Raw genomic sequence first — 26,783 nt, forward strand, 5'->3', positions numbered from 1 at the left:
TCAATTTTGACTAGCTCCAAATAACCACAATAGATCTCCAATGCCTCCAAATATGACTATCTCCAAATATCCATTTAACAAATCTCCAATGGCTCCAATTTTTACTAATGCCAAATATCGATTCAAGAGATCTCCAATACCTCCAATTTTGACTAGCTCCAATGTAACTCGTAGTAGTTGGACTATACTATAATAAACCATGTCATTCCATTGTTGCTTAATCATTATACCAATGCAAGGTGCAACGAAAGAAGGTCAGAGCATCTTTTCACCATTTCATCATAACAAAATTCTTGCCCATTGTTCATGACACAGCGAATTTACATTTGATAGCCAAATTATACAAAACACATTTTCTCAATTGGCTTTAGTCGCAACAAAGTTCAACAAGTTGTTCTTAGGACAATAATTGTTACAATGAGCACCGTATATTTACACCAACTTGGCATTGTCTACCCCAGTGTTGTTCAACACATCATCCCTGCCCTGGCTAACAATTACACTTGATGTGCATAACTAGAGTAATAATCCCAAGATTGTGTATTCTTGGCCCTAGTAGTATATGCACTACTACTACCAACCCATATAACTCCTACCCTATTAATCTAACCAAATGTCCCCTTAAGAAGTGTCTAACATAGAGCTACCTTGGTGTCACATCTTGATTTAGTACCAAAGTTAGGTGTTCCATATACAAATAGATCTCCAATTCCTTCAATTCTGACTAGCTCCAAATACCCACAATAGATCTCCAATGCCTCCAATTATGACTATCTCTAAATACCCAACTAACAAATCTCCAATGGCTTCAATTTTACTGACGCCAAATATCCATTCAAGTGATCTCCAATACCTCCAATTTTGACTAGCTCCAATGTAACTCCTAGTAGTTGGACTATAATATAATAAACCATGTCAACTTCCATTGTTGCTTAATCATTATACCAATGCAAGGTGCAACGAAAGAAGGTCAGAGCATCTTTTCACCATTTCATCATAACAAAATTCTTGCCCATTGTTCATGACACATCAAATTTACATTTGATAGCCAAATTATACAAAGCACATTTTCTTAATTGCCTTTAGTCGCAACAAAGTTCAACAAGTTGCTCTCAGGACAATAATTGTTACAATGAGTACCATATCTTTACACCAACTTGTCATTGTCTATCCCAGTGTTGTTCAACACATCATCCCTGCCTTGGTTAGCGATTACACTTAGTGTGCATAACTAGAGTAATAATCCCAAGACTGTATATTCTTGGCCCTAGTAGTATATGCACTACTACTACTAACCCATATAACTCCTACCCTATTAATCCAACCAAATGTCCCCTTAAGAAGTGTCTAACATAGAGCTACCTTGGTGCCAATCATAGTGTCCCTGGACCAAATTATGCCTACCAAATGTCCCCTTAAAAAGTGTCTAGCGTAGAGCTACCTTGGTCCTAATCATAGTGTCCCTGCCCAAATCATGCCCAACATGTATAATGCACCTTACGAACATCCATTAGTGATTGAAATCACTATCCCAATGCAAGATTTGACAAAAAGGCACAAAATGACTTTTTATATCATCATCACAAAAAAAAAATTATCTAGTGCTTGCAGCACATCAAATGACTTCAATAGCCAACTTGTATAGAACATATTTTCTTAGTGTATTTTGATATCAATAGTATTCAACAAGTCATTCTAAAAAAAGTTAGGAACAAAAAATGTTACAATGGACAGTACAACTCTCCATCCAATAGTCACCACATACCCTAGTATTGTCTAATCCATTATTGTCAGCGTGAATACCTCTATTGGTGGCGCCCAATAATGTAACACATACAACCCCAATACCATTTAGCTCATCACCACCAAATCTAGTGACCTTTGGCCTAATATCATCTAAACCAAGTAACACATGCCCTACTAGTGTCTAACCCACCTAGAATAGTACCCCCCTAAAGGATATTACAAAGCATAACATGAGTATTTTCCTAGGATGAATTGCCCTAATTTAGAAGTAAAATGTACAAGAATGGAAATGAGAAATGAGAAATATAAGAAATGAGAAAACCTTTCAAGCAATGGAAATGAGAAATATAAGACAACTTAGAGTGTTTATCACTAAAATCACCATTGAAAACATGATAGATATACTAAATATCATAATTAAGGTGGCATAGATCTCTATATATAGAGAGATCAACCAAAAAAAGAAAACCCAGATATAAATCTTTGGGTGCACAAAAGTGCTACAGGTTGAGATCACTTTTACAAAAATTGCAAGAAGTGTGAAAAAAATTGCTGAGCTACTGGGAAAGGTGTTTTAAGACATAATTTTTGGATTTTTTCAACTCATTTTTGCAAATTGCAAACAGGGTTTGGAGAGCAAAGGAGGAGACCGCTTTTGCTGAACTAAAGAGGACACATTCTCCTCTGCCATCACCATGTTTAAAAATAAAAAATAAAAATTAAAAAAAAAAATTTGAAAAAAAAAATTTCTATTATTCTAATTTTTCCCGTGTTTACCAATATTTTCCAGAATTTTATTTTCCCGATGTTTTAGAAAGTGTACTCTCTCTTTCTTTTAAATCTTACTTTATCCGCAACAGCCACATAACTCCTTTAAAATCACGGAGAGAAGGAACCTTTGAACATGTGTTTTGTTAAGCCTAAACCCTTCATATCTAACCATAAGTAATGGCAGTTTGTCCTGTCATGATCTCTGAAAAAAGTCAAAATATGGCATATGACAATTAACATCGCTTCACAATTTTAATCCGTTTAGAAATTCAGTGTATGTGAGATACAACCATAATTCAACCAACCTGAATAGCCTCGAATGAAACAAGTTCCAGTATGCAATTCCCCGACTCCAAGTGAATAACTCGTCATTCCAGTCTTATCAAAATCTGAATACTGTCTCATAACATGTGATCCCACAGAACTCGTAGAAATGACATGACTCCATAAAACAGCTTAAAAGCGTACAAATTCTTAAAATCAATTTGATATTACACGAAATCTGAATACTGTATCATAACATGTGATCCCACAGAACTCGTAGAAATGACATGACTCCATAAAACAGCTTAAAAGTGTACAAATTCTTAAAATCAATTTGATATTACACGAATACTTATACTGCAAAGCATCGCCAAAGATGCACACTGGATAAAATTTTCAACAGGATAATCATAATCCTTGAGATAAGATAATTTGTTTCGTGATAGGACATTCTTCAATGCTAGACATGCACGATGACAGAAATTAAAATGGCTCACATCCCCTACTTAGATAATTAATGCCGATGTCACAACCATGAATTTATATTAAAAAGTTTAATAGGAATTGTGGAATAGTAAGAATTTAGTTATATGTATTGTAACTTTTCACAGCATAATAGATGTTGCATTTATCCTATATTTGTAGTTAGTTCAAACAGCTTACAAAAATATTTCAAATTTGCTAGTGACTTAATGAGGTTCTATTTGTCTCATGATATCCAACTCATGTCATCTGTTCCGAATTTGCCAGTTCATTCCAAGCTTACACCACGCATGCTTGTTTTCAGAAAAAAACAGGCACAAAAGTCGTCATATCCAAAACAAAAGCCACTACTGGGCCTTCACTTCATCTCAAAAACCATGAATGTTTAAACCACAAACATAGCCAAGAAAATTGTTCTGAATTTGACAATTTATTCCAAACTTACACCATGCTTGCTTGTTTTCAGCATAAACTGGCTACAAAAGACCGTATCATAAGCAGGAAAAAAAGCACCACCGTGCGTCAGTTCATCTAAAAGACAATGAACGTATCAAACACCAATGGAGCCAAGAAAATTAAATAATACTGTGATTCAATTATTTCCTTGAAGAATCTTCCTATCACACTAATTTTCTCTTACACTGCTATAGTCAGCCCTTTCTTAGCCATGCTATCCAAGACATCATTCAGCGCTTGACATAGGCCTACAATCTGGCATGCAAAGTCAGCAAATAATGATTAGAACTCACGTATATGGTGCGGAATTGTGGAAACTATGATTAGAAGTCACGTAAATGGCGAGGAATTGTTTAAACCATGAATGCGACTCAGCAAAGGGTGCAATTTTCTTACTTGTTGGTCCCACTGCTGCAGCTCTTCTATATCATCCTCAAAGTGTATGACTGCCTCAACCTGCAATGCCAAAGTTACATTGTAAGATGAGGTATTTGCCCAAAAAATTTTGGGTTATAAACAAAACTAAATATTCTTTCTCAGATTTCTAAGATAAGATATGTCAGTTATAAAGATCAAAATCACGACATTTCAAGATCATAGAACTTAATCCAATCAACAAATCTATCTTACAGGTAAAAGTGGAAATAAGCTAGATAGGGAACAACCCTAGGGAACAAATAACCAAGGAAATAATACAATTTAACATAGATAATGAACCATTTTATCTCTTACTAAATAGAAATTTAGTTTGCTTAATGATCCCTCGAGTGCGTGAAATTAAAACGCCCGCTTCCATCACAACAGTATTAACAATGAGGTTAAGAGGTTTAAAAAGTTAAGCAAATATGGAACCAATGACTGTCCCTCGTGGATTATCAGAGGAGGAAATTAATTGCATTTTGCAAAGATCAACCAACCAAGCTTAGACCATAATCAAGTTGAAATAAATTAATAAATTTGTGTTTCCTCAATAATGACTTCATTTAGGGTCCGGGAAGAAAACAGGGAAGACAATTCTATTACATGTCACAAATGGCCTTAAGAACATTAGATATAACAATGTTAGTTTCAGAGGAAAATGAAAAATGACAATATCACTTAAATAATCCATTCGACAGAGGAAGAGTGCACCCATCAGTCTTCGCTTGAATTGCATCACTCTTGGAATGTATTCAAGTTTCAAATTCTTAAAAGAGAAGAATATGACAATATCACTTGTGACTTCAATAATCCATTCTACAGAGGAAGACTACACCATCACTCTTGGCCTGAATTGCATGAGAGTTAAATCCTATACATACCGAGTTGAAGAGTGGCAACTCAATACCACTTATTGTGAGCGAGCAGCATAGACTGGTGCGCCCCACCCTGGGATTTGAACCAGCAACTGCTGGCACAGATCTAGCTAAATGCCCAGCAACTCTGATGACAACCAGTTGGGCTAACCCCTTGGGCTAAGGAAATCCTTTTTTTTAAGATATATACAAGACCAAAAGCAACGTATTTTACAATCTCAGTGTATTTGAAATGGATAAAGAAATAGTGACCCAAATAATTAATGCCAGAATGATTATTATTATTATTATCCAATTTTAAGGTCACGGCCAAGCCAGACTCCAAATTAGTGTATGAGACCCCTTGTTTGTGGGACAAGGGACCCACCTCCGCGCAGCGATTTGACTGCTAAGTCTACAAAGGCATACATACTCTACCCCTCTAGTTTTGAACCTGTGACCTCTTAGAAGGAAACACATGCTCTTAACCATTATATGGTCTTGTGCGGCTGAAATCGAAAAACAATTCAATTTGCAGCTAAGTTTTATCAATCTCAATTCACAAGGAATAAAGAACAAAATTCAGTCACATCTGTCTTATATCCCATTGAATAACAAAAAAGGTGCATAGCAGCACAAAATCAACCTGCTTACTCACAAAAAAATAAAAAAAATTCTGATGGAAACAAGATACAATTAATTAATGTTAGGGTCAGGCGGTTTGATATGATCCTTCAGATATACTTGATCTGAACTAGAGAAAATTCATAAACATATCCCAACCACACACAACCCATATCCAGAGCCTGAAAAAGAATCTGGTATACAGAGGCGTATAAAACATGTATGGTTTTTAATAGTGGGGAAAGAAGTATCAATTAGAAAAAGAAAAAGAAATACAGATTTTGATAGACCATTCTCAAATGATAAATTTCAAAATTAGTTTTGTGATTTTGTCTGACTTGTTTGACATTCACGCCATCTAATCCCATACAGATATAGCAAGTTACATGTGTGCTTCCATACATCTTCATCTTGCATGACTCGAGCCTTGAAAGTTGAAAAGTATGAACTAGTATGGGACATACCAAGTTTGAACAGAATACAAAGGCAATTTTGAAGGTACTGACATGAGAAATATTAGAGACCTTTGAACTTTGCACACATAAAAATAGATTTAATATCACATATTGTCAAAATGGTAAAAAAAATTGAACTCCCCAAAGATGGTGAGATAAGAACAGACTACGACTCTATTTAGCTTCAATATTAGAAAAAGGTCTGATATTGCCAAAAATTTGGCAGTTGACAATTACACCTGTTATGAAGGACATCTACACTTGTATTGAATGATATCAAGTAATAATAACATAAACATAAACAGGACGTAATTTTTGTTCAGTCAGAAAAAATACAATTTGTTCTATTTTCTCACCAATTCCAAAGCAACTATTCCTGGAAATTTTGCAACAGATAAGATAACCCAGGCCAAAGATAAATATCTGCAGAATCCTCTGAAACCGGATTCGTTGTTTGAGGGCCATGTGTCCAAATCCAGCGAATCGGATTCGGTTCAACCTAATTTGTGTCCGGATTTCATGACACGTCGTGTCCGAATGGGACACAATCAAATCCAGATCGTGTCCCATTCGGACAAATCATGTCATGAAATCCGGACACGAAACCAGCAAACCAGGACCCGCGCGGCCATAAAAGGGTGGAAATGCCTCTATTTTGTATCATTTTGTGTCATTTCTTTTACAAGAGGTGAGCTGTGGGTTGCTGTTAGGAGTTTGGAGCAAAGAGCCAAGGGCTTGGAGTGTTTTCAAGGAGATTCAAGCAACAGGTAAATTTCCTCTCTATTTTTTTGCATTTGTATTTACAGCAGTTTTTATATGTATTTCTTTTACAAATTTGTGCATGTTTTGTTTATTTTTTACAGTATTCATGGCTCAATCAAGGGCAAGCATGTAGGGGGCAAAGGAAGGGGAAAAATGTCCCCATTCGAGATGCCCCTCCTCCCCCAATTTGATCAGAGTCTGTTGCAACTTCCTCCTAAAGGTAACATTGAGAAATATCCCCTGTGGAAATATGTCAAAAGAGAGGATGGGCCAAGCAGCAAGGGAAAGGGAGGAGGCAATGTGAATTGGAGATGCAACTTTTGCCACAATACTTTCACAAGCACATATTTTCGTATGAAAGACCATTTGTTGGCTTTACCAAGTTGTGGAGTTGAAGCATGTACACAAGTTCATTTACCAAACAGGGAAGAAATGGAAAAAGAGTTCGTTGTTGGTATGGAAAATGTGGCTGCAAAAAAAAAAAAAAACCAAGAATGATGACCCCCTTCCATTTTTGAGGAAATGCAACAACAAATTTCCATTTGAGAGTTCTGTTGGGGACAAGTAGCAAAAAGAAAGGCAATTTCACTTGGTCCAATGGACAAGATTTTTCAAAAAGAAAAATGGAAAGAGTTTGATCTCACCATTTCCTTTTTTTCTATCAAAACTCCATATCCTCTAATGTTGCACGCTCACCTCTATTTATTGAGATGTGTCGAGCTCTAACTCATGGGTCTCCATCATGGTATGTGTCTCCTGGTTCAAAGAAGCTTAGAACCACATTGTTGACAAAGGCAAGAAAAGAGGTGTTAGCATTGTTTTTATGGATGGACAGATCCGACACGACACCCACTCATCAACTTCATGGTGTCTTCCTTGAATGGTCCAGTTTTCTTGAAAGCAGTGGATACACTTGAAGAATACAAGGATGCACAACATATGGGTGAGTTGTTTATTAAAGTTATTGAAGATGTAGGTGTTGATTCTTGTGTGCAAATCATTACAGATAATGCACCTGCTTGCAAAGTTGTTGGCATGATTGTGGAAGCTAAATATCCACAAGTGTTTTGGACACCTTGCATTGCCCAGTCATTGAACTTAGCATTGAAATCCATTGCTTCTGATGTGCTTTGGATTGGTAACATTATTGAGGATGCACGACATATCTGTAACTTTGTACAAAATTATACAAATGCCCTCACTATCTACAAGGAGTACAACAATCTATCATTGTTGAAGATTGCATATACACGGTTAGCCTCTTCATTCATCATGTTGAAGAGGTTGAGGGAGGTCAAGACCACTCTTGGGGCCATGGTTATTTAAGAGTTTTGGTCTCTTTGGAGAAAAACAGATCAACTAGCCTCTAAAAGAGTGAAGGACACAGTGTTAGATGATGTTTGGTGGGAGAGGGTAGATCTAGTTATTCAGATCATGGACCCTATCATTTCTTTGCTTCGATTTGCAGATACAGACAAACCCATCCTAGGAGAGGTTATGAGAGATGGGATTCCATGATTGAGTCTGTGAGGAGCATTATTCTACAGAGTGAGTGCCCCGAGTATGATACATCACCAAAGGCCTTTTGTGGTACTATACAGGATATTTTTGTCAGCGGATGGGACAAGAATTGCACACCTTTACATTGTTTGGCTCACTCATTGAACCCAAAATACTACAGCCATGAGTGGCTGAATGGTGGACCTTCCCGTAGATTCCCTCCTCACATGGATGGTGAAATCTCATAGGGGAGGAAAGATGCATTCAGGCGAGTTTTTCAGGACAGAACATTGCTTGATGAGGTGGAGGATGCCTTTGCAGCGTTTTCCACTGGCACTGGTTGATTTGCAAGATATGATGTGATTGGAGACAGGGGGGCTAAAAAGCCCTATTCTTAGTGGGCAAATCATGGGGCAGCAAACCCTCCTCTACAACAGTTAGCCATGAGGCTCCTCTCTCAAGTGACTTCCATCCTCTTGTTGCGAGAGGAATTGGAGCAAATATGGGAATTTGTATAGTGTTAAGAAGAGCATGCTTGAGCAGTCCAGGGCAGAGACAATGGTGTATGTGCACACCAACCTTAACCTTATTTACAGGCAGAGGAAAGAGTGGTTGACGGGAAAGACAAAGATGTGGGATGTCTTTCCTGATGATATGGGTCTGGACAACAGTGTTGAGTTGGCATTGGCCATCATGGATCTCAATGGTCCAGTGCTAGAACCTGTTAGATTTGATGATGCTGATATTGTAGAGGGTTCATCCTCCACACCAGCAGATGCAGACATGACTTTGGATACAGGGGAGGAGGATGCAAAGGAGAGAAGTGGTGACTGTGATGATGAGGACAATGATGCTAATTTTGATGATGACTATGAGGATTGATGACTCATGAGTCATGGGCTACCAACTGCCTTCAGAACACTACCTATGTAACACATTTTGATTTTGATGACTTAATGAGAAAACTACAGCTGTCAATGTCTTTATATTACTATCTTGTCTTTCTCCTATTGGATCATTGATGAATTGAATATGTATTTAGAATTTATGATTCATTTATTTATCATTTATGTGACATGTATTTGAATTTTGTATGTACTATGCATGCTATAATGTTACTAACTTACTTTGTAAACAGTAAAACTTGCATCTAGATGAAGATCTATGTTTGAAATCAATGAATTTGTATCATTAATGAGAATTTGTGTAAGAAATATCTAATTTTTAATATATATATATATATATATATATATATATAACGTATCCGAACATGTCCTGTTCCGGGGGTCAACGTGTCCGAATCCGACAATCGAATCCCGTATCCGACGAATCCTGAATCCCCATGTCAGGTTACTTAGGCAGAATCCAATACACCAAATCTACAGTTCTTTGAGAAATATGAACAATACCTGATCAATTGAACCCCTCATGCGGTCCTCACAAATCATTCGTGAAGCTATTTTCTCAGCCTGCCAACACCATAGTTACCCAAACTTAAACAATATCCAATCAAGAAACATAATCTAAAGCCCGAAGCAAATATTGTTCATGACAGGAGTTAAAAGTAATGCTCATGTTTTCAACAAATCAATGGCAATAAACATCAAACAAGAGAACTTTACCCTACAGGAACCAAAGTCTTTCTGTTCTGAAAGAAAGAACGATCAGTGGAATACCATCCTAAAAGAAAGGAGTCATATTACCAAACTTTCACATTTAAGATAATATACTACATATGGAATTAGATGAAGAATCAATTATATTTGAAACAAAAGATGTGGACACTAGAGACATTAGAAATGATCCATGAGCTCTAGAGTAATGCGAGACTTTAGCATAATTATCAGTAGAAGAGAAAGTATGAAGTAAGGCAATCTAGTTGATCTTTTCAAATCCAGAAAATACATGCTTAGTACCATTGGAAAACTTACGTTCAAATTTAATGGCCTTGACAACAAACATGTGTACTTCCTACCTCCTTAACAGGTTTCTCTGAGCTAAGAGTAGAAGCATGAAATAAGACAATCACGTTAATGTTTGTAACTCCAGAAAATATATGTGTACTGGTCTACCATTGGTAAAACTATGTTCAAAATTAAATCCCCCGTAATTTTAAATATCAGTTGAGGTATCAGCTCATATTCAGCCTGTCTGGTGTCAATCACTTACGGTCCGGTCCCTATTACTTAAGCATCAGATAATATATGATATCTTGATCCAAAAGGATAAGTAAAAATATGACCTGGAAATCTAACCAATGAGACAGCTTAGACAGAAGATTTGGAATGTGGGTACCTATCTATTGATAGTGAGAAGAAAATCACATTGAATAAGATTCTGTAGAGAACAGAACTGTGGTAAAAAATAAAATATGGCGATAACAAGAGCATTCTACTTGCAATATTATAAAATCAAATATTGACACACAAAGGATGAACATTGACAAAAACCACATATACACCAAACTGGATCCAATGGAGAAAATGACTCGATGCATAGCATGAATATTAGTTTGTTACATGTTGTTCAACATTCCAGAGAACGTAGAGATTGATTTAAAACCTCAATAGGTGAGATGGCAGCCATTTCAGTATGATTGACAAATAGAAAAATCCACCAACTAGAAATTGTAACAGAAAAACCATTCCATATCTTGGATCAGGATAACCAAGAGAGAAGACAGAGTAAAACAGAAAATAAGCCTCTGCAATCCACAGGATGCCAAGAAATAAAGAGGGTAGAAGCAAAATCTTGAACACAACCACTCCAGGAAGGATACAGAACACATCAGAAAAACGATCTCTGAGCTTTATCATGAGGAATAGCATGTGGGGTTACATCACATGAGACAACAGAAAAGCATACAAGAGCCAAGTTTGACTAAGCTTTTACAAGCAAAGCTCTAAAGGGAAAGGAGAAACCTTCAAATGATGCAGAGTTAATTTGAATGCAAAGGCATGCAATAGCCTATATTGGAATTCATGCCGATGCAGCTGCTATTAGAAAAGTTCAGTTCGAAAGAAATACCATCCTTGGAATGGACCATTAATTATCACGTTCTCATTTGCAGGAGAGTTTGTATGGACAACCATCATTCGGACATGGAAAAAACGCAAAATCTTTAGGGAGAAACAGACATGAAAAGAAATTAATGGTTATTTACTTGTCTCCTGCCTGAATTCACAAATTGGTTGCCGGCTGCTTCAACTCTTCACTGTTTTCCTAGACTCATGCCTTAATTCTATATCTTTGTATAGCAAAATGGATTCCTTGAGCATGATCACCAGCAGCATTGGATTAACAAAGCTGGTGGTTATCATTGCACAGCAATATGATAAACAGAGAATTGATGAGTGAATAGCAGCAGCAGTGTCAAGCATATTCCAGGAAACAATGGCCGTTAAAACAGTGATCAGCACACTTTTTGAGGATGGAAGAGTTGTCAGAGATTGGGCATATCAGATTTCAAAATAAGAGTTCCCAAATTTTAGTTTGCTGCACTGCACTGAAATGCCCAAATCAGCACTGAGATGCTTTTGATAGCAGAGACCATCAATGCTTAGGAAAGTTATAAATTGAGCCTAAGTGTTGACGCTAAGACACAACAGCAGCACAAGATTGAGAGAGGCTTCTCAGTGAACGTGTGCTAGGTCCGAGATAGTGCAGTTAGGCTGGTGATCAGCTTTGTAGTTTGTATTTTCTTACTTGGGCCATTATCCCAAGACAGGAGCCCAAATAAGTTCCGTGACTAATTTATTAATCAAGAACTGTTGATTGGGCAGAAATCTGTTTATGTTCATGTGAGTCAGATTGAGTAATTTTGCTTCCGCTAAATATTTGGTTAGTAACTAAGTTGTGTATTCGTTCAGTTAATAATTGTTGGGAACCGAATACAGGATGTTGGGTTCGAGAAATTCTAACATGGTATCAAAGCCCCCACTCTGAATTGATCTCGGAATCGAAGGTGCTAGGTTTGTATCGGATCATCGGAGCCAGGTTGGCTAAGATCATACAAACAAACAAAAAATTATTAGGCAGTGAAAGTTTTTTTTTTAATTCAGGCAAGATAATCTTTGGATTAGGTAAGGAATTTCTTCTAAAGAAAAAAAAAAAGTGATAGCAAAGTTAATTGTTAGTCAATTTGACAAGGATGACTATTGGGTTGCATTACGAGGATACTGTTGAAAATAGTACCCAGGAGAGGTGTTACTAGGCTTTTATCCCTTTTAGCCTAGTGAGCACATTAATGGCTTTTGTCTTTATAACATTTATGATTTATATTAATGTCATAGTAGGAAAAAGTACTTAGAAGTGTTGTACCATGTACTTTTTCTAATATTAAAGTCACTTGTACTTTATGATGATGATGATGATGATGGTTAACGTCCACTGAGACCAAATTGGTCTATCGGACCTACAATTTTCTTAATTTTTACTTGTCTGGCTCCTCGTCTTTCTTGGCGAGATTGGTGTTGTAGCTTTCTTTTTTTTCTCTACGGTCTTCCAACTTCCTTTGTCTTGCATCTCCTTCATCTCTTCTGGTTCTTGGGACATTGGTGTCTTAGCTTCGCGATCTATAGTTGGAGAAGTTTGGTTTAGGAGATCTGCTTTGCTGTTAAATGAAGATTTATTTTCTGCGGTATTCAAATCCTCATAAATGTTGATTTGTTGGGGCGGGCTTTCTCCTTGCTTGCTTTCAGAGTTGTTTCCTTCTTCCTTGATTTCTTGTGACTCAGAGTTTTCTCTAGAATATTCTTCTTTGATGACAGTGTAGTGTTCTTTTTGTGCTCCTTCCCACCATGTAGATCTGTGGTGGTTTTTTCTAACAAAATTTTTCTCAGAGGCTTTTGGGCAATTTTTGGCTAGATGCCCCGTCTCAAAGCACGATCGACATCTGAAGAGGACACTTTCATAATCAAGCTTCTGGTTCCACACATAGTCTTTACTTGTTAGGTTTATTTCAGCTGGGAATCCGGCGCTGAAATCCATTTCCACACAGATGCGTTAAAAGTATCAAGTGTACTTTTCTAATATTAAAGTGAGGAGAAAAATCACTTTATGAGATAAATTAAAAAGGTACACAACTTGAAAAAGGTACAAGGAGATTTTTAAATGATGGGGCCAATGTATGAAAGGGGTCATTTGAAAGAAATGATCTCAACCACACATCTTGAGATTTGAGGATGAAATCTTAACCATTGAATCCTAGGTTTAGCGATTCAATCTTTTCCAATGAAATAAAAGAGGAAAAGAGAAGCTCATTCTTCACTTCACACTTGAGAGAGGATATGGAGAAAACTTCAAGGAGAGGAGGAGAAATTGCAGCAGTGAGGGGCTCGAATCCCAAGGCGGAGACAGTACAACAACATGAATTTCAAGGAGTAGCTGACATGATTTTCAAGCAGAACAACAGCTAAAAGGCAACACAAAATTCAAGGCAGTTTTGGCACAAATTTCGAGGAAGGGACAACATTGTTCTGGCCCGAAATTTGAGGCACGAATTTCGGGATTCAATCTACTACACGCAGCACAAAAATCGAGGGAGTTTTCAACAGCTTTTTAGCACGAAATTCGAGGAAGTACAGTCAGCACAGGGCACGCAGTTTGAGGCAGATCTGAGCACTCTTTTCTAGGTTGTTTTGGGCACTGATTTTGAGGAGCTTGGCAGAGAAGAAGTGTTAAATTTCTGGGCACAAATTTCTGTGAATCTGAATTGTCAGTGGGCACAAATTTCCAGAATGAATGCATTTAATGCTACAGCAAAAGGGAGATAAGTACTGTGATTTTTTATGTACTTATTTACAATTACTCAAGCAATAAAATCCTCCTTTGAAGACTGGTTTTCCCCAAGAGGCTGTGGGTTTTTTCCAGGGTCAGTTTGACAAAAAAATAAGTCTCTTATGTGATGAATGCTTGCATTAAATTTTGCAATAATTATCAGTTGTTAGGAAAGAGAAAAAGAGAAGAAGCACTCCTTATGTTTGCAATTAATGCATTCTAAATTTTATATTAACATGACAAAACATGTGGGTTGGGCCTAAATAAACACATGTCAAATTGCAAACGGGGTCAAGGGTGCAGGTCATTAATTTTCTACATGGTATCAAAGCAAAGTTGAAGGCTCAGATCTAAAATTTCATACAGCTGATAAAGAGGGCAGCAAGCATTAAATTCTGCTAATAGTGAACCAAAACCTTTTGAAACTTTGTCAAAAACCCAAAGACTTCAGCAGTTCAGAGGGAAGAAGGTTCTAGCTCACAGATTTGCTCCAAATTGTTGGTTGTGGGGTCATGGCAACAGGGTTGAGAGTAGAGGACAGATTGGCAGGGTCTGAAAATTTTGGCCATGGAAGGAGAGAATCATGCTTTTACTGGAGGAAGTTGAAGTGTGGGATGTTGTTGAAGCAGTTGTGAAGACAAAGAGGATTCTTCTAGATGCCATCAAGGACCATTTATTCCCTCATGTGTCCGGGATGAGATTTGCCTATCAGATGTGGGAGTCCTTGGTCTCTTTACACCAAAGTTCTAATGAGAACAGGAAGATGGTGTTGAGACAAAAGCTACACAACACCAAGATGACCAAGACCGACAGTGTGACCTCATATCTCACTAGGATCTCACAGGTGAAGGATGAGTTCGTTGCCATTGGAGAGGCTATTCCAGATGAACAGTTGCTTAGGATTGCCTTAGATGGGTTCACTGAGAAATGGGATCGTTTTATCCATGGCTTGGTGGCCAGAGAGCATTTTCTTGGTTGGAGGGGGATGTGGGATGATTTCATCCAGGAGGAGTGCAAAGGGGGGAAATAAGAGTGGTGGGGGAGGTGAAGAGGAGAATGAAGGCCAAAATGGGGTCTTCTAGTGGAGCAAAGTAGGAGAAAGGGACGCAGAGGACTAAGGAGAAGGACATGTGAAAAGTGAAATGCTTTGCTTGTGGGAAGATGGGTCACAATGCTATACAATGTCCCAACAAGAAGGGTAAGAAGAAACAGGGAGTTGCATCTTCAACTGAGGTGGACGATTTTGCGGTTAGATTTGATTCAGAGTGTGAATTGGTGGTGAGTTCAGCCACTCATGTTACATCTTCCCGTGCATGGTTCATTGACAGTGGAGCATCCTGCCATATGACCGGAGTGAAAGAGCACACGTGCCTTTTAGGATGATGTTGACTTGGAGGTTGTGCTTGGAGTCAATTCCAAAGTCAAAGCGGCAGGAGTGGGGACAGTTTCATTTCAAAGGGAGTCTTTACTTCCTCTGAAGGCAACAGAGGTTTTTTATGTTCCAGGGTTGAAGAAGAGTTTGATATCAACCTCTAGCTTGGAGAACAGGGGGTTTGAGGTACTGTTCTGAAAGGGACAAGTGTTGATATATCCCAGAGGATCCAATATCATGTTTGCTCGTGTGATTGGAGCTCATAGTGGGAGACTATACAAAGTTATGTTTCAACCTCTTAGAGCTATGCTAGCGCAGACCAGTAGCAGTGAGTTGTGTGAGCTATGGCACAAGAGGATGGCCCACTTGCACAATCGAGCTTTCAAGATGTTGAGGGGGATGGTTATAGGTTTGCTTGATTTCAGCACAGAGCATCATGATGTGTGCAGGGGGTGTTCTTTGGGAAAGTACACCAAGACACATTTCCCGAGCAGTGACAACAGAGCTGCAGGTATCCTTGATTTGATTCATTCTGATGTATGTGGTCCTATGTCCCATGTTTCATTGAGTGGATATGAGTATTACGTGACTTTCATTGATGACCACTCCAAGAAGACCTGGATTTACTTCCTGAAGACCAAGGATGAGTTCTTCCAGAGGTTCCAAGAGTTTAACGCTCTTGTAGAGAATCAAACAATGGAGGTGAGTATACCTCCACGGAGATGGAGTTTTGTGGGAGTGTTGGCATGAAGTGGGAATACATTTTGCCTTACAACCAACCCCCAACAGAAGGGGGTGGCAGAGAGGAAGAACATGACCATTGGGGTGCAACTAAAGCGATGTTGCATGATCAAAGTTCACCTTTCTTCTTGTGGGTCGAGGCGTGTAACACTGCTATATATTTGCAGAACAGGAGCCCACACAGAGTCTTGGGGAGCAAGACTCCTGAGGAGTTGTTTACTGGCAAGAAGCCAGAAGTTGGGCACATTACATAGTTTTAAAAACCGGAACCGGTCCACCTAATAAACTAGGTTTCAAACTAGGACTAGTTAGATCTCAATGAACCGGTTTTAAAAAAATACATTAAATAATTAATTTTAAATGAAAAAAACTATTTTTAAGATTTAAAACCATGATTCCAAGCCAATAGAGACAAAATACGCAAAGTTTTCTCATCTACATACCATGTAAAGGTGAGTATATCAAAATGGCACCGAGTGCAACGCGTATCATCGACAAAATACACAAGTAATGAGGCTCTAAATGGCCTATAAAGTCCAATAACAATGCTACAAGCTATGAAGCCATTGGCCTACTACAAGACTACAAGTCTACACATGATCAATCATCAAATTCATCACCAATACTAGACATAGGATCATCAACAGGAACTACATAGACATCATATGGATCAGAGTCTGAGGATGCCTCAGCCTCATCTACAACCTTAGTAGTAACATTGCCACCAATAACAATAGAAGTGGACCTAATGGAAGCACAACTTGGTCGAGTTGACGACTAGTGCCTTGCATTGGTTGTTTGCCTTTGCTTGATGCGGCTACTAATCTTGGTTCTAATGGTGCTACCAAATATGCTTCAACCCCCCCTAACGCCATGTCAATATCAAAATCAGCATCAAACTCGGGATCTTCAGTCTCCTCCACATTCTGATGCTGGATTAATATCTTCCGACACAATGGGATCTAGATCAGGTCTTGTCTTCATCATTTGGTTTCACCTTAGTCGAAGGTTGTATTACACGAAGACAAGATCATTTCACCGTTTTTGTTCCAAACAATTTCTCTTCTTCATGTATGTGCTCAAAAACAAACCAATTGCGCTCCAACCTGAAGCACAGCATGTTTGGCTGATGACTCTAATTGCAAACTTTTGCAATTGAGGACATTGGCCGCCAAATGACTCCCACCAATGTGCTCCAAAGAAAAAGACATTAATTAGTAACTTAGTTCATTTCATTACTTATTTACAAATTACAAGTATTGATAGATAATTTGAATTGTAAAATTGTAAACAATTTAACTTGAAAAGAAAAAGAAATTGGAATTGCTTACCTGGTTGATCCAAATTTGTTGTCATCTTTGCCAAAGGTACCAGCTGCCATACCAAAAAGACCAAGTTGTTTATGTATTTCCAACTGGTCTACATGCTTAGGGACCATGCGCTCCAAGCAATCCATCAATCCATATCTAACCTCCACAATCTGCAGATCTCCTAGCCAAGCTTTATAATGATACTTTTGGTTCAAAAAATACCCAAATGCATGCATAGGATGATGGAATTGATTGTTCCATCTGTTATCAATGATATCCCATATACAGCCATATTTAGCTAACCTATCCTTGTAAGTTGCCTGTATCTACTCCTTTGCCTGATCCATAGCCTCATAAATGTAGCCCATGGCCAATTTTTCCCCATCCACCATCCTTAGCACCTTAACAAGGGGCTCAATGATTTTCACAAGTTCTGCAGACCTTTTCCAAAAAATAATAGTCAAAAACTTTATTTTTGGTGTCTTTGCCATCTTGTCTAATGAGCCCATTGAGATTCAGAACGTCTAATAAAAAACACTTTCTGCAGGTTTTTTTGTTGAGAATTGAGACATTACAACGTGAGGAAGTGAGTTGCAAATCTCGTAATTACAGGCCAAACAAGCTCTTTGCCCCCAGTGTTTTTCCTCATTAAGCTCAATACCCATGAGTGGTTGTAGATGTATTTTGTAATGCACTTGGCATGCTCTACAGTGTCTCTTACCCACCCCACTTTGCCTATGTCCTCAAGAAGGTCTATGCAATGTGCAGCACATGGAGTCCAAAATATGGTCTTGTATTTGGACTCAAGCATCATTCCAACAAAAACATAGTTTGAGCCATTATCTGTGATGACCTGCACAACATTCTGCTCCCCCATTTCCTGAATAATCTCATCCAAAAGCTTAGATAGAAGGGTTCCATCATTCACCTTATCATATGCATCAAATGATCTCAAAAACATGGTTCCTTGAGGGCAAGAAACTAGGAAATTAATGATAATGCGATTCTTTCCATCGGTCCATCCATCTGACATGATGGAACAACTGGTTTTGAGCAATGACTCTCTATACTCAGCGAAATACTCATCAATGGAAGAAATCTCTTTTTGCAAAAGACCTCCCCTCAGGTCATGCATAGTAGGCCCTTTGAAGCCCTTTCCTGCAGCTATAACAAAGTCGCACATATCTTGGTAATAAGGTGAGTGAGCAACATTAAATGGGAAATCTACATCATACCACCATCTAGCAATGTATTGATACGAAGTTTCTTTACATTTTTTTCCAATGTTCATCCAAAGTGGGTTGATGACTTGGCTGCGAGGAAGTGGGATTAACAGAGGCAGTGGTCAGAGAGCATGAGAAATAGCTCTGGATGTTTGTTCTCTTTGTTCCTTTAGATTGTTGGCCAAGAGCAAGAGGAACATAGTGAAAGGGATCATTGGTTGAAGGGATAGAAGAGGAGTCTCGAATCTCATAAACATCACACCCACTCTCTTTCATGGCTTGTAATAATTCTCTCTTCCTTGCAATTTCTTCTTGGATGGCCTTCTCCCTAGCTTTATTCTCCTCAAACTTTTCAAACTTGGCAAGGTATTATGCCCTAACAGGATCTAACACTTCCTTTGGTGCTTCACATGGCTTTACTTGGCCTCTTATCCCAGCCAAGTGTTGTTTCAATCTGAGAATACCCCCACCTCCAATAGCTTTATTGCAAAATTTGCATATCAATTTTCCATCAATCACATCACAATGAGCCCACGTTGGCTTGCAATAATTAAAATTTGCAAAGAAATCTGCAATTTAAAAAAAATGCACTAAGAAAAATGGAAAACATAAGATAAATTTAGGGAAAAAAAATGCATATGTAGCCTACAAAATTTGATAGCATAGAACACTGTTTAGAAAATCTTCGGCAAAATCACATAACCAAACTTTTGTCGACGCGTTTCGAACCAACCAGTGTGGTTCATCGTCAGGACAAGTTGAAGAACCAATCCGGCTTAGCTCGAATAAATAGAGCGTGCAGAGACTCAACAGCTATAATGCTAACAGCTAATTTGACTTAATGTTCCTGGTCAAATCACTAAATTAATAAATTAATGTTTCTAGAAATATCTAAAATAGGTAAATAAATGAATTCATTTACAAATAAATAGATATATTAGTATTATTAACGAGAATCCATAGTATAATATTAATATTTTAATTATAATGGTCATTATATCTTATAATATAAATTAAATAAATCAATCCAATATTATTTAAATACAAGTGAAAGGTAATACATCACTCTTATTTTAATAATTTAGTTACACTAGGTAAAAGTGTAATAATTATTAATGGTCCATTGGTAAGTTAGGACTTTACCATTTAGTTCTTTAAAATATATCATATTTATTATTTAAAATAATGGTCCATTAAAATACTAAGGTATATAAAATAATATATGTTTATTAAATAATCTATATCTACTTATTAATTTGTAATTCCAAACAAGTTGTTAAAATATTATTATTCCTAGAATTTAGTTTTAATAGGTAATTACCATAAATTAGGGTAAAGTCCCATAATATAACTAATATTATCAAAGTTTATCCTTTAAACCTACTTGTCCAATACTCAAAGTTCGTTCAATATTTTATTCAAATAAAAATATTAAGGTAAATAAGTCCTTAGGTAAATATATTATTACCTATAGGGTGGATAAAGTCCATGTATATTACTAATAGAATAACTAATATTAATGGTATTTCATAATTTATCGTTTAAACCTAATGGTCAAAAATATATATTTATTCATTCCAAAAATATTAAAGATAACAATGTCATTAGGTAAATGAATTATAATTTATAAGGTTTAAAAAGGGGGGGTTTTTAGACAATAGTAAAGGGAAACTCAATTCTAAGGTTACAATAGAAATAATTATAGATGTATGAATAATGAAATAATGGAAAAAACAAATCTAATTTTAATAAGCCCAATAGTATCATACATAGGTTAAGGTTAATACAATAATTAGCCCGAAACCAATTCCTAACTTAATAAAGACTTAAACATTCCATAATAATCGGACCAATCTGCCAAAAGAAAAATTAAAGGAGGGGGGAGACAGACACCCTAAGATAAACCAAAAAAGGGGAGAATGAGGAGGCTAGGAGGATAAGGCTGGGACCCAGCAACTGCTGATCTTCCAGCCATCATCCCTATTAAGATTGTTCGGCCTTTTCTCAATCTCCAGGGCCTCTCTAAATTTGCGATGGTGAAACTGCGCAATTTTGGCAATGACCTGAGCCTCCTCTATACATACATGATGCATAGTCTTCCCCGCATGCTCAGCCAGGGCCGAGGACTTGGTCCTGCCATGTCTTAAGTCAGCCGAATGCTCGCTAATCCGCTGATTGATAGAGCAACCAGTGTCACCAATATAGGGGGTCCCACAGGAACACGGAATGACATAGACGCCCTTCATGTCCTTAGGGTCAATCGGGTCTTTCACAGACCTGAGGGAGCCACGGATAGTATTGAGAGGTCTAAAAGTTGCGGGAACATCATACTTCTTCAGAATCCTCGCAATCCTGTCCGTGATTCCTTGGATGTAAGGAAGGTTCACACCCATGATACGATCATTAGGAACCCTTCGGATTGAAGGCTCCTTCTTGGCCCTGAGGAAGGCTTTCTGACCTAGGCGCCTATTGTAACCATTCTTCTCAAAGACTTCAAGAAGGTGAGCCTTCTCCGCTTCCAGGCTCTCCTCATCCGAAATTCTGACCGCACGGGTGGCAAGCGTGCTAAGAACCCCTAACTTCTGAGCGGGGAAATGATGCGAAGACGCATGCAAGTATTGCTCAGTATGCGTCTTCTTTCTATACACCTGATGAGAAAAGGAACCATCCACTTTCTTAGAGATGAGAACATCCAAGAACGGAAGACAACCATTATCTTCTTTTTCCATCGTGAATTTAATGGCGGCGGATTGGTTGTTGAGGTGACTGAAGAAACGATCCAGCTCGTCAGGACCATGAGACCAGACAACACCAGTGTCATCAACGAATCTTTTCCAAAGCTTAGGTAAGAGGCGAGAGGAGGCCAAAGCCCTAGACTCAAAATCCTCCATGAAGAGATTAGCCACGACGGGGGACAAGGGGGAGCCCATAGCAACTCCGCAAGTCTGTTCATAGAATTCTCCCTCGAAGCTAAAAAAGGTAGAGGTAAGGCAAAGCTCAACTAACTTAGCCGTATCAGGGTCAGTTAGCTTATTGATAACCATCATGGCCTCATTGATAGGAATGCAGGTATAAAGAGAGACCACGTCGAAACTTACCAAAATGTCCTCGGGCTCAAGATTAATTTTCTTAAGATCCTCAATAAACGAAGCTGAGTCTTTTACAAAGGACTCAGTCTGCCCAACCAAGGGTCTCAACTTTGCGGCGAGGAACTTGGCCAGGAGGTAAGTCGGACCACCGATGGTATTGACAATGGGTCTCAGGGGGACCCCCTCCTTATGGATTTTAGGAAGACCATAAATCCTAGGAGTGATGGGGTTACCCTCAATAAGTTTCTGGGCTAGAGGAATCGTGGAATTGCACGACTTGATCGCAAGGGCGACCGCTCTGGAAACCTTTTTGAGGGGATTCTTCGAAAGCTTCTTATAACTCCCACTATTACACAGATGGTCAAGCATCTTATTTCTGTAATCCTTTCTATCCATGATAACGGCAGCCCCACCTTTATCAGCTTTTAAGACCACGACGTCATGATTACCGTTCAAGCTCTTCAGAGCCTCAAACTCAGCCTTGCTGATATTGCTACGGGGAGGCTTAGCCCTCCTCAGGGTGACGGCACAATACTAATATATCTATTTATTTGTAAATGAATTCATTTATTTACCTATTTTAGATATTTCTAGAAACATTAATTTATTAATTTAGTGATTTGACCAGGAACATTAAGTCAAATTAGCCGTTAGCATTATAGCTGTTGAGTCTCTGCACGCTCTATTTATTCGAGCTAAGCCGGATTGGTTCTTCAACTTGTCCTGACGATGAGCCACACTGGTTGGTTCGAAACGCGTCGACAAAAGTTTGGTTATGTGATTTTGCCGAAGATTTTCTAAACAATGTTACGGATCACAGAAGTCTAAATTTCTTAAGCATAGAACACATTAAAAAAATTAATACATGGACAAGAGTGAAATGAGGAATTTTTCAAGTGAAAATCCTTATCTGGAAATGCAAACTAGCTTCCTTAGCCTCCTCTTAAAGATGCCAACTCTACTAACAACTCCAAACTATCTCCAAAATAGCTCCAACTCCAATTCCAAGCCTCCATGATGACTACTCCAGCGAAAACTCAACACTCTCCAAGCTCCCAATCAAACTCACAAAAACTCCAAATGAGATGTGTGAGGCAAATGTGGGGGGTGAGCCCCTTTTAAAGGCTTGGAGAGGGTGTTTTTGGAGGGAAACAACCCTTACTTTCCCTCCAAGACACTCAGTGAGCTTCCAAAAAGACGTTATGTGGATCCGTCACATCCTTGGCAATGAACCGACCTGTTTAGGATGAAACCATCCAGTTTGACCATAAATCGGTCAGTTTCGTCCTAAACCGGCCAATTTGGTCCGGCTTATGTGTTTTTTCAGAGAAGTCAGTCCTTAAACCGGGTTTTTTGCCCAGTTCAACCTGGTTGCCTAATGAACCAACTAGTTCGACCAATTTTCGGTTCATGCCAGCCAATTTTTAAAACTATGCTTATTCACACATCCCTGAGGAGAAGAGGACGAAGTTGGAACCCACTACAGAGAAGGGTATCCTAGTGGGTTACAGTGAGACCAACAGAGCCTATCATATATATCTTCTTGCACAAAGGAAGATTGACATGAGGCAGGATGTGAGATCTGAGGAGGAGAGGGCTTTGAGGAGGTCTCGGGAAGTTGATCAAGTAGAGAAACAAGCTCCTCAGCAGTGGCCCACACTACAAGTTTCGGGAGCATCAGGTGTTGCATCACGATCAGGAGGTTCACCTTCTTCAAAGGTGACAGGTTCACAAAGTATAGTTTCGACTGGTTCAAGATCACCTAGTGCAACATTGCAGGCCCATCAGGCACAGTATCTCTAAGTCCAAGATCTCCATTAGTTATAGCAGAGCCTTCCTCATCAAGAGGAGAGGCACCAATTGGGGACTTTCCCATATCTCCACAGGAGACTACTATAGGGAAGAGGAAGCCAAAATGGCTTCGGGAGACCCTAAAGAAGGCTCAAGAGGCAGTGGGGAGACCCAAGTGATCAGTGAGGGAGAGCAGACCACTAGAGAGGTTGGGTGGCTTTGTGGAGACAGAGCCAGCTAATTTTGAGGAGGCCACCAGTGAACATATCTGGAGGGATGCGATGGTGGAGAAGTATGCCTCTATCATGAAGAATGACATCTGGGAGGTAGTGCCACGTCCTGAGGGGAAGTCAGTGTTGACTTCCAAGTGGCTCTACAAGATCAAACATGTTGCAGAAGGCAGCGTAGAAAAGTTCAAAGCTCGATTTGTGGCGCGGGGGTTCTCACAGGTAAAGGGAGTTGACTGCAAGGAGACCTTTGCATCGGTTGCTCATTATACTTCCATTAGAGCAATGATATCTATAGCAGGTGAGATGGGATGGAGGATTCACCAGATGAATGTGAAGACCGCCTTTCTTAATTGTGTTATACAGGACGAGGTGTACATTAAGCAGCCTGAGGGCTTTGAGTTGCATGGGAGAGAGTCTCATGTGTGTAGGCTTAAGAAAGCCTTGTATGGATTGAAGCAGGGAAAGAGGGCACGATACAAGAGGATAGATGCCTACTTGCAATAGATGGGTTTCCAGAAGAGTGATGCAGATCCAAACCTATACTTTATCATGGTAGGTGACAATCCACTGATTTTGGTTCTATATGTGGATGACTTGTTTATTACAGAGGAGGATAGACTCATCATGCACTGCAAGAGGGATCTTGCATCAAAATTGATATAACTAATATGGGGTTGATGCATTACTTTCTAGGGTTGGAGGTTTGGCAAGAGGATGGGCATATCTTCGTGTGTCAAGGTAGATATGCAGGTGATATATTGAGGAAATTTTGTATGGAGGCTTGCAGGCTTATGGCTATTCCTATGATCACCAACTGGAAGGAGTTGCATGCTTCAGAGTCCAAGTTGGTGAACCCCACCTTGTAACAACAGTTGATCGGTTCATTGATGTATCTAGTCAATACTAGACCGAATATTTGTTTTCTAGTCAACACATTGAGTTAGTTTATGATGGAGCCCAAGAGAGTACATTGGGTGGCTGCAAAACATGTGTTGAGGTACTTACAGGGCACGGTGGATTTTGGTCTAGATTATGTCAGGTGTGATGGGGTTAGAATGATTGGTTGCACAGACTCAGATTGGGCTGGCAGTGATAATGACCGAAAGAGTACTTTCAGGTGTTGTTTCTCATTGGGTTCAGCAGTTGTATCATGGTTCAGCAGGAAACAAAAGTCAGTGGCATTGAGCAACGCAGAGGCAGAGTATATGGCAGCTAGTTAGGCAAGGTGTGAGGCATTGTGGCTTTGCAAGATGCTTTTTGGTTTATTTGGTTAGTGTTGAGACCAACTACGATTTACTGTGATAATCAAAGTTGTATCAAACTCTCTGAGAATCCAGTATTTCATGACCGGTCAAAGCATATTGAGATCAAATATCACTTCATCAGAGACTAGGTTCAGCGAGGGGCAATGAAGCTTGAGTATATATCCACTGATGAACAGGTAGCATACATTCTCACCAAATCATTGCCAAGGGGAAAGCATGTATTTTTTAGAGACAGGATGGGAGTGGTGAGAAACACCTTCCTCAGTAAGAGGGAGTGTTGAAAATAGTACCAAGGAGAGGTGTTACTAGGCTTTTATCCCTTTTAGCCTAGTGAGCACATTAATGACTTTTGTCTTGATGACATTTATGAGTTATATTAATGTCATGGTGGGAAAAGGTACTTAGAAGTGTTGTACCATGTACTTTTTCTAATATTAAAGTCACTTGTACTTTATAAAGTGCAATGTTTTAAAACTCGGACTTCGACTCCGACTCGACCAAGGGTCGACTCCGACTCCGACTTGGCCGGCTCGATTTCAATGACTCGGTCCTTGTAAAAAATACATTAAATATTTATCTTTTATAAAAACACATAATTTTAGAGATTTTCATTCATGTTTCCAAACACACAGCATTAGAATATAGATAGAAGACAACATATGATCAAAGTAGGCTCATGAATATATCCATTATATCAAAATGGCACCCAGTGCACTATCCAATACATACACAATGATGATATAGAGATTAAAACAAAAACACATAACCAAGGAGGCTAGAAATGGCCTCTACAACAAAAGTCTATGACCAGTACTCCCGGCCACTGCTAGAGTTGCCAACATCATCTGGCTCAGTGTTACTTGCGAGCAGGAGCGAAAGCGGTGAGCGAGAGCGAAAACGGGAGCGACATTTTTAGAAGCTCCCAGTTTGGGAGCGATTCCCGGAGGAGTTCGACAACCAATGTCACTAACATCAAGGTACATAGAGGGATTGGTACTCTTGATTAAATATGAGTTCCATACCCTAATACATGACAAAATTCAATGGAAACATTGCAATCCCCCAATCCTGAAATCCTGAAAAAACTGATAAGTCTGTTGTATTTTGAATGAAATCTAAAATTCTACGTTCTCCATATGAAATCCAATGAGGCCGGAACCACTCTCAAACATCCTGAGTCATTTCATGGTAATGTTAAAAATTTAAGTAAAAGGATGAAAATGAATATTAAGGAGAATGTCACTTTTACTTTAAGAATTTAACATTACCATGAATAGCATATCAATACTAGGGATCAAAGTCAGACAGGGAAACCCATGAGTCAAACAGGGAAGCCCAGGGAGTCCCCAAAAATAAAAAATAAAATTAAAAAAAAAGCCTTTTTTTTGGGTTCACTGGCCGCTATACGTAACCCAACCGGCCGAACCAGTTCAATGGCCGGGTCACAAAATCCAAGGCTGGCTCGGACCAACTCGGCTGAGTCAGTTCCGAGCCGGCCATTTTTTAAAACATTGCTTAAAGTGACATTATGTTAAAAAGACCAAGTGTACTTTTCTAATATTAAAGTGAGGAGAAAAATCACTTTATGAGATAAAGTAAAAAGGTACACAACTTGAAAAAGGTACTAAGAGACTTTTAAGTGAGGGGGT

General features: G+C 38.7%; 1 protein-coding gene across 1 annotated transcript in view; it reads right to left on the minus strand.

Moving 5' to 3' along the window:
- Nucleotides 1-3,595: 3,595 nt before the first annotated feature.
- The window catches only part of COP8 (Proteasome component (PCI) domain protein), an 82,566-nt gene continuing 59,378 nt past the window's right edge, over nt 3,596-26,783 (minus strand). Inside the window, exons 12-14 of the mRNA XM_089452883.1 lie at nt 9,745-9,804; nt 4,117-4,176; nt 3,596-3,975 (exon numbers count right to left, since the gene is read on the minus strand). Coding sequence (XP_089309009.1) covers nt 3,901-3,975; nt 4,117-4,176; nt 9,745-9,804 — 195 coding nt within the window. The 3' untranslated portion in view covers nt 3,596-3,900. The remainder of the gene's footprint in view (nt 3,976-4,116; nt 4,177-9,744; nt 9,805-26,783) is intronic.

Source organism: Pinus tabuliformis, chromosome X (assembly GCF_031772625.1).
Source record: "Pinus tabuliformis cultivar Carrire ecotype Pingquan chromosome X, CPIR1, whole genome shotgun sequence".
Taxonomy (NCBI): domain Eukaryota; kingdom Viridiplantae; phylum Streptophyta; class Pinopsida; order Pinales; family Pinaceae; genus Pinus; species Pinus tabuliformis.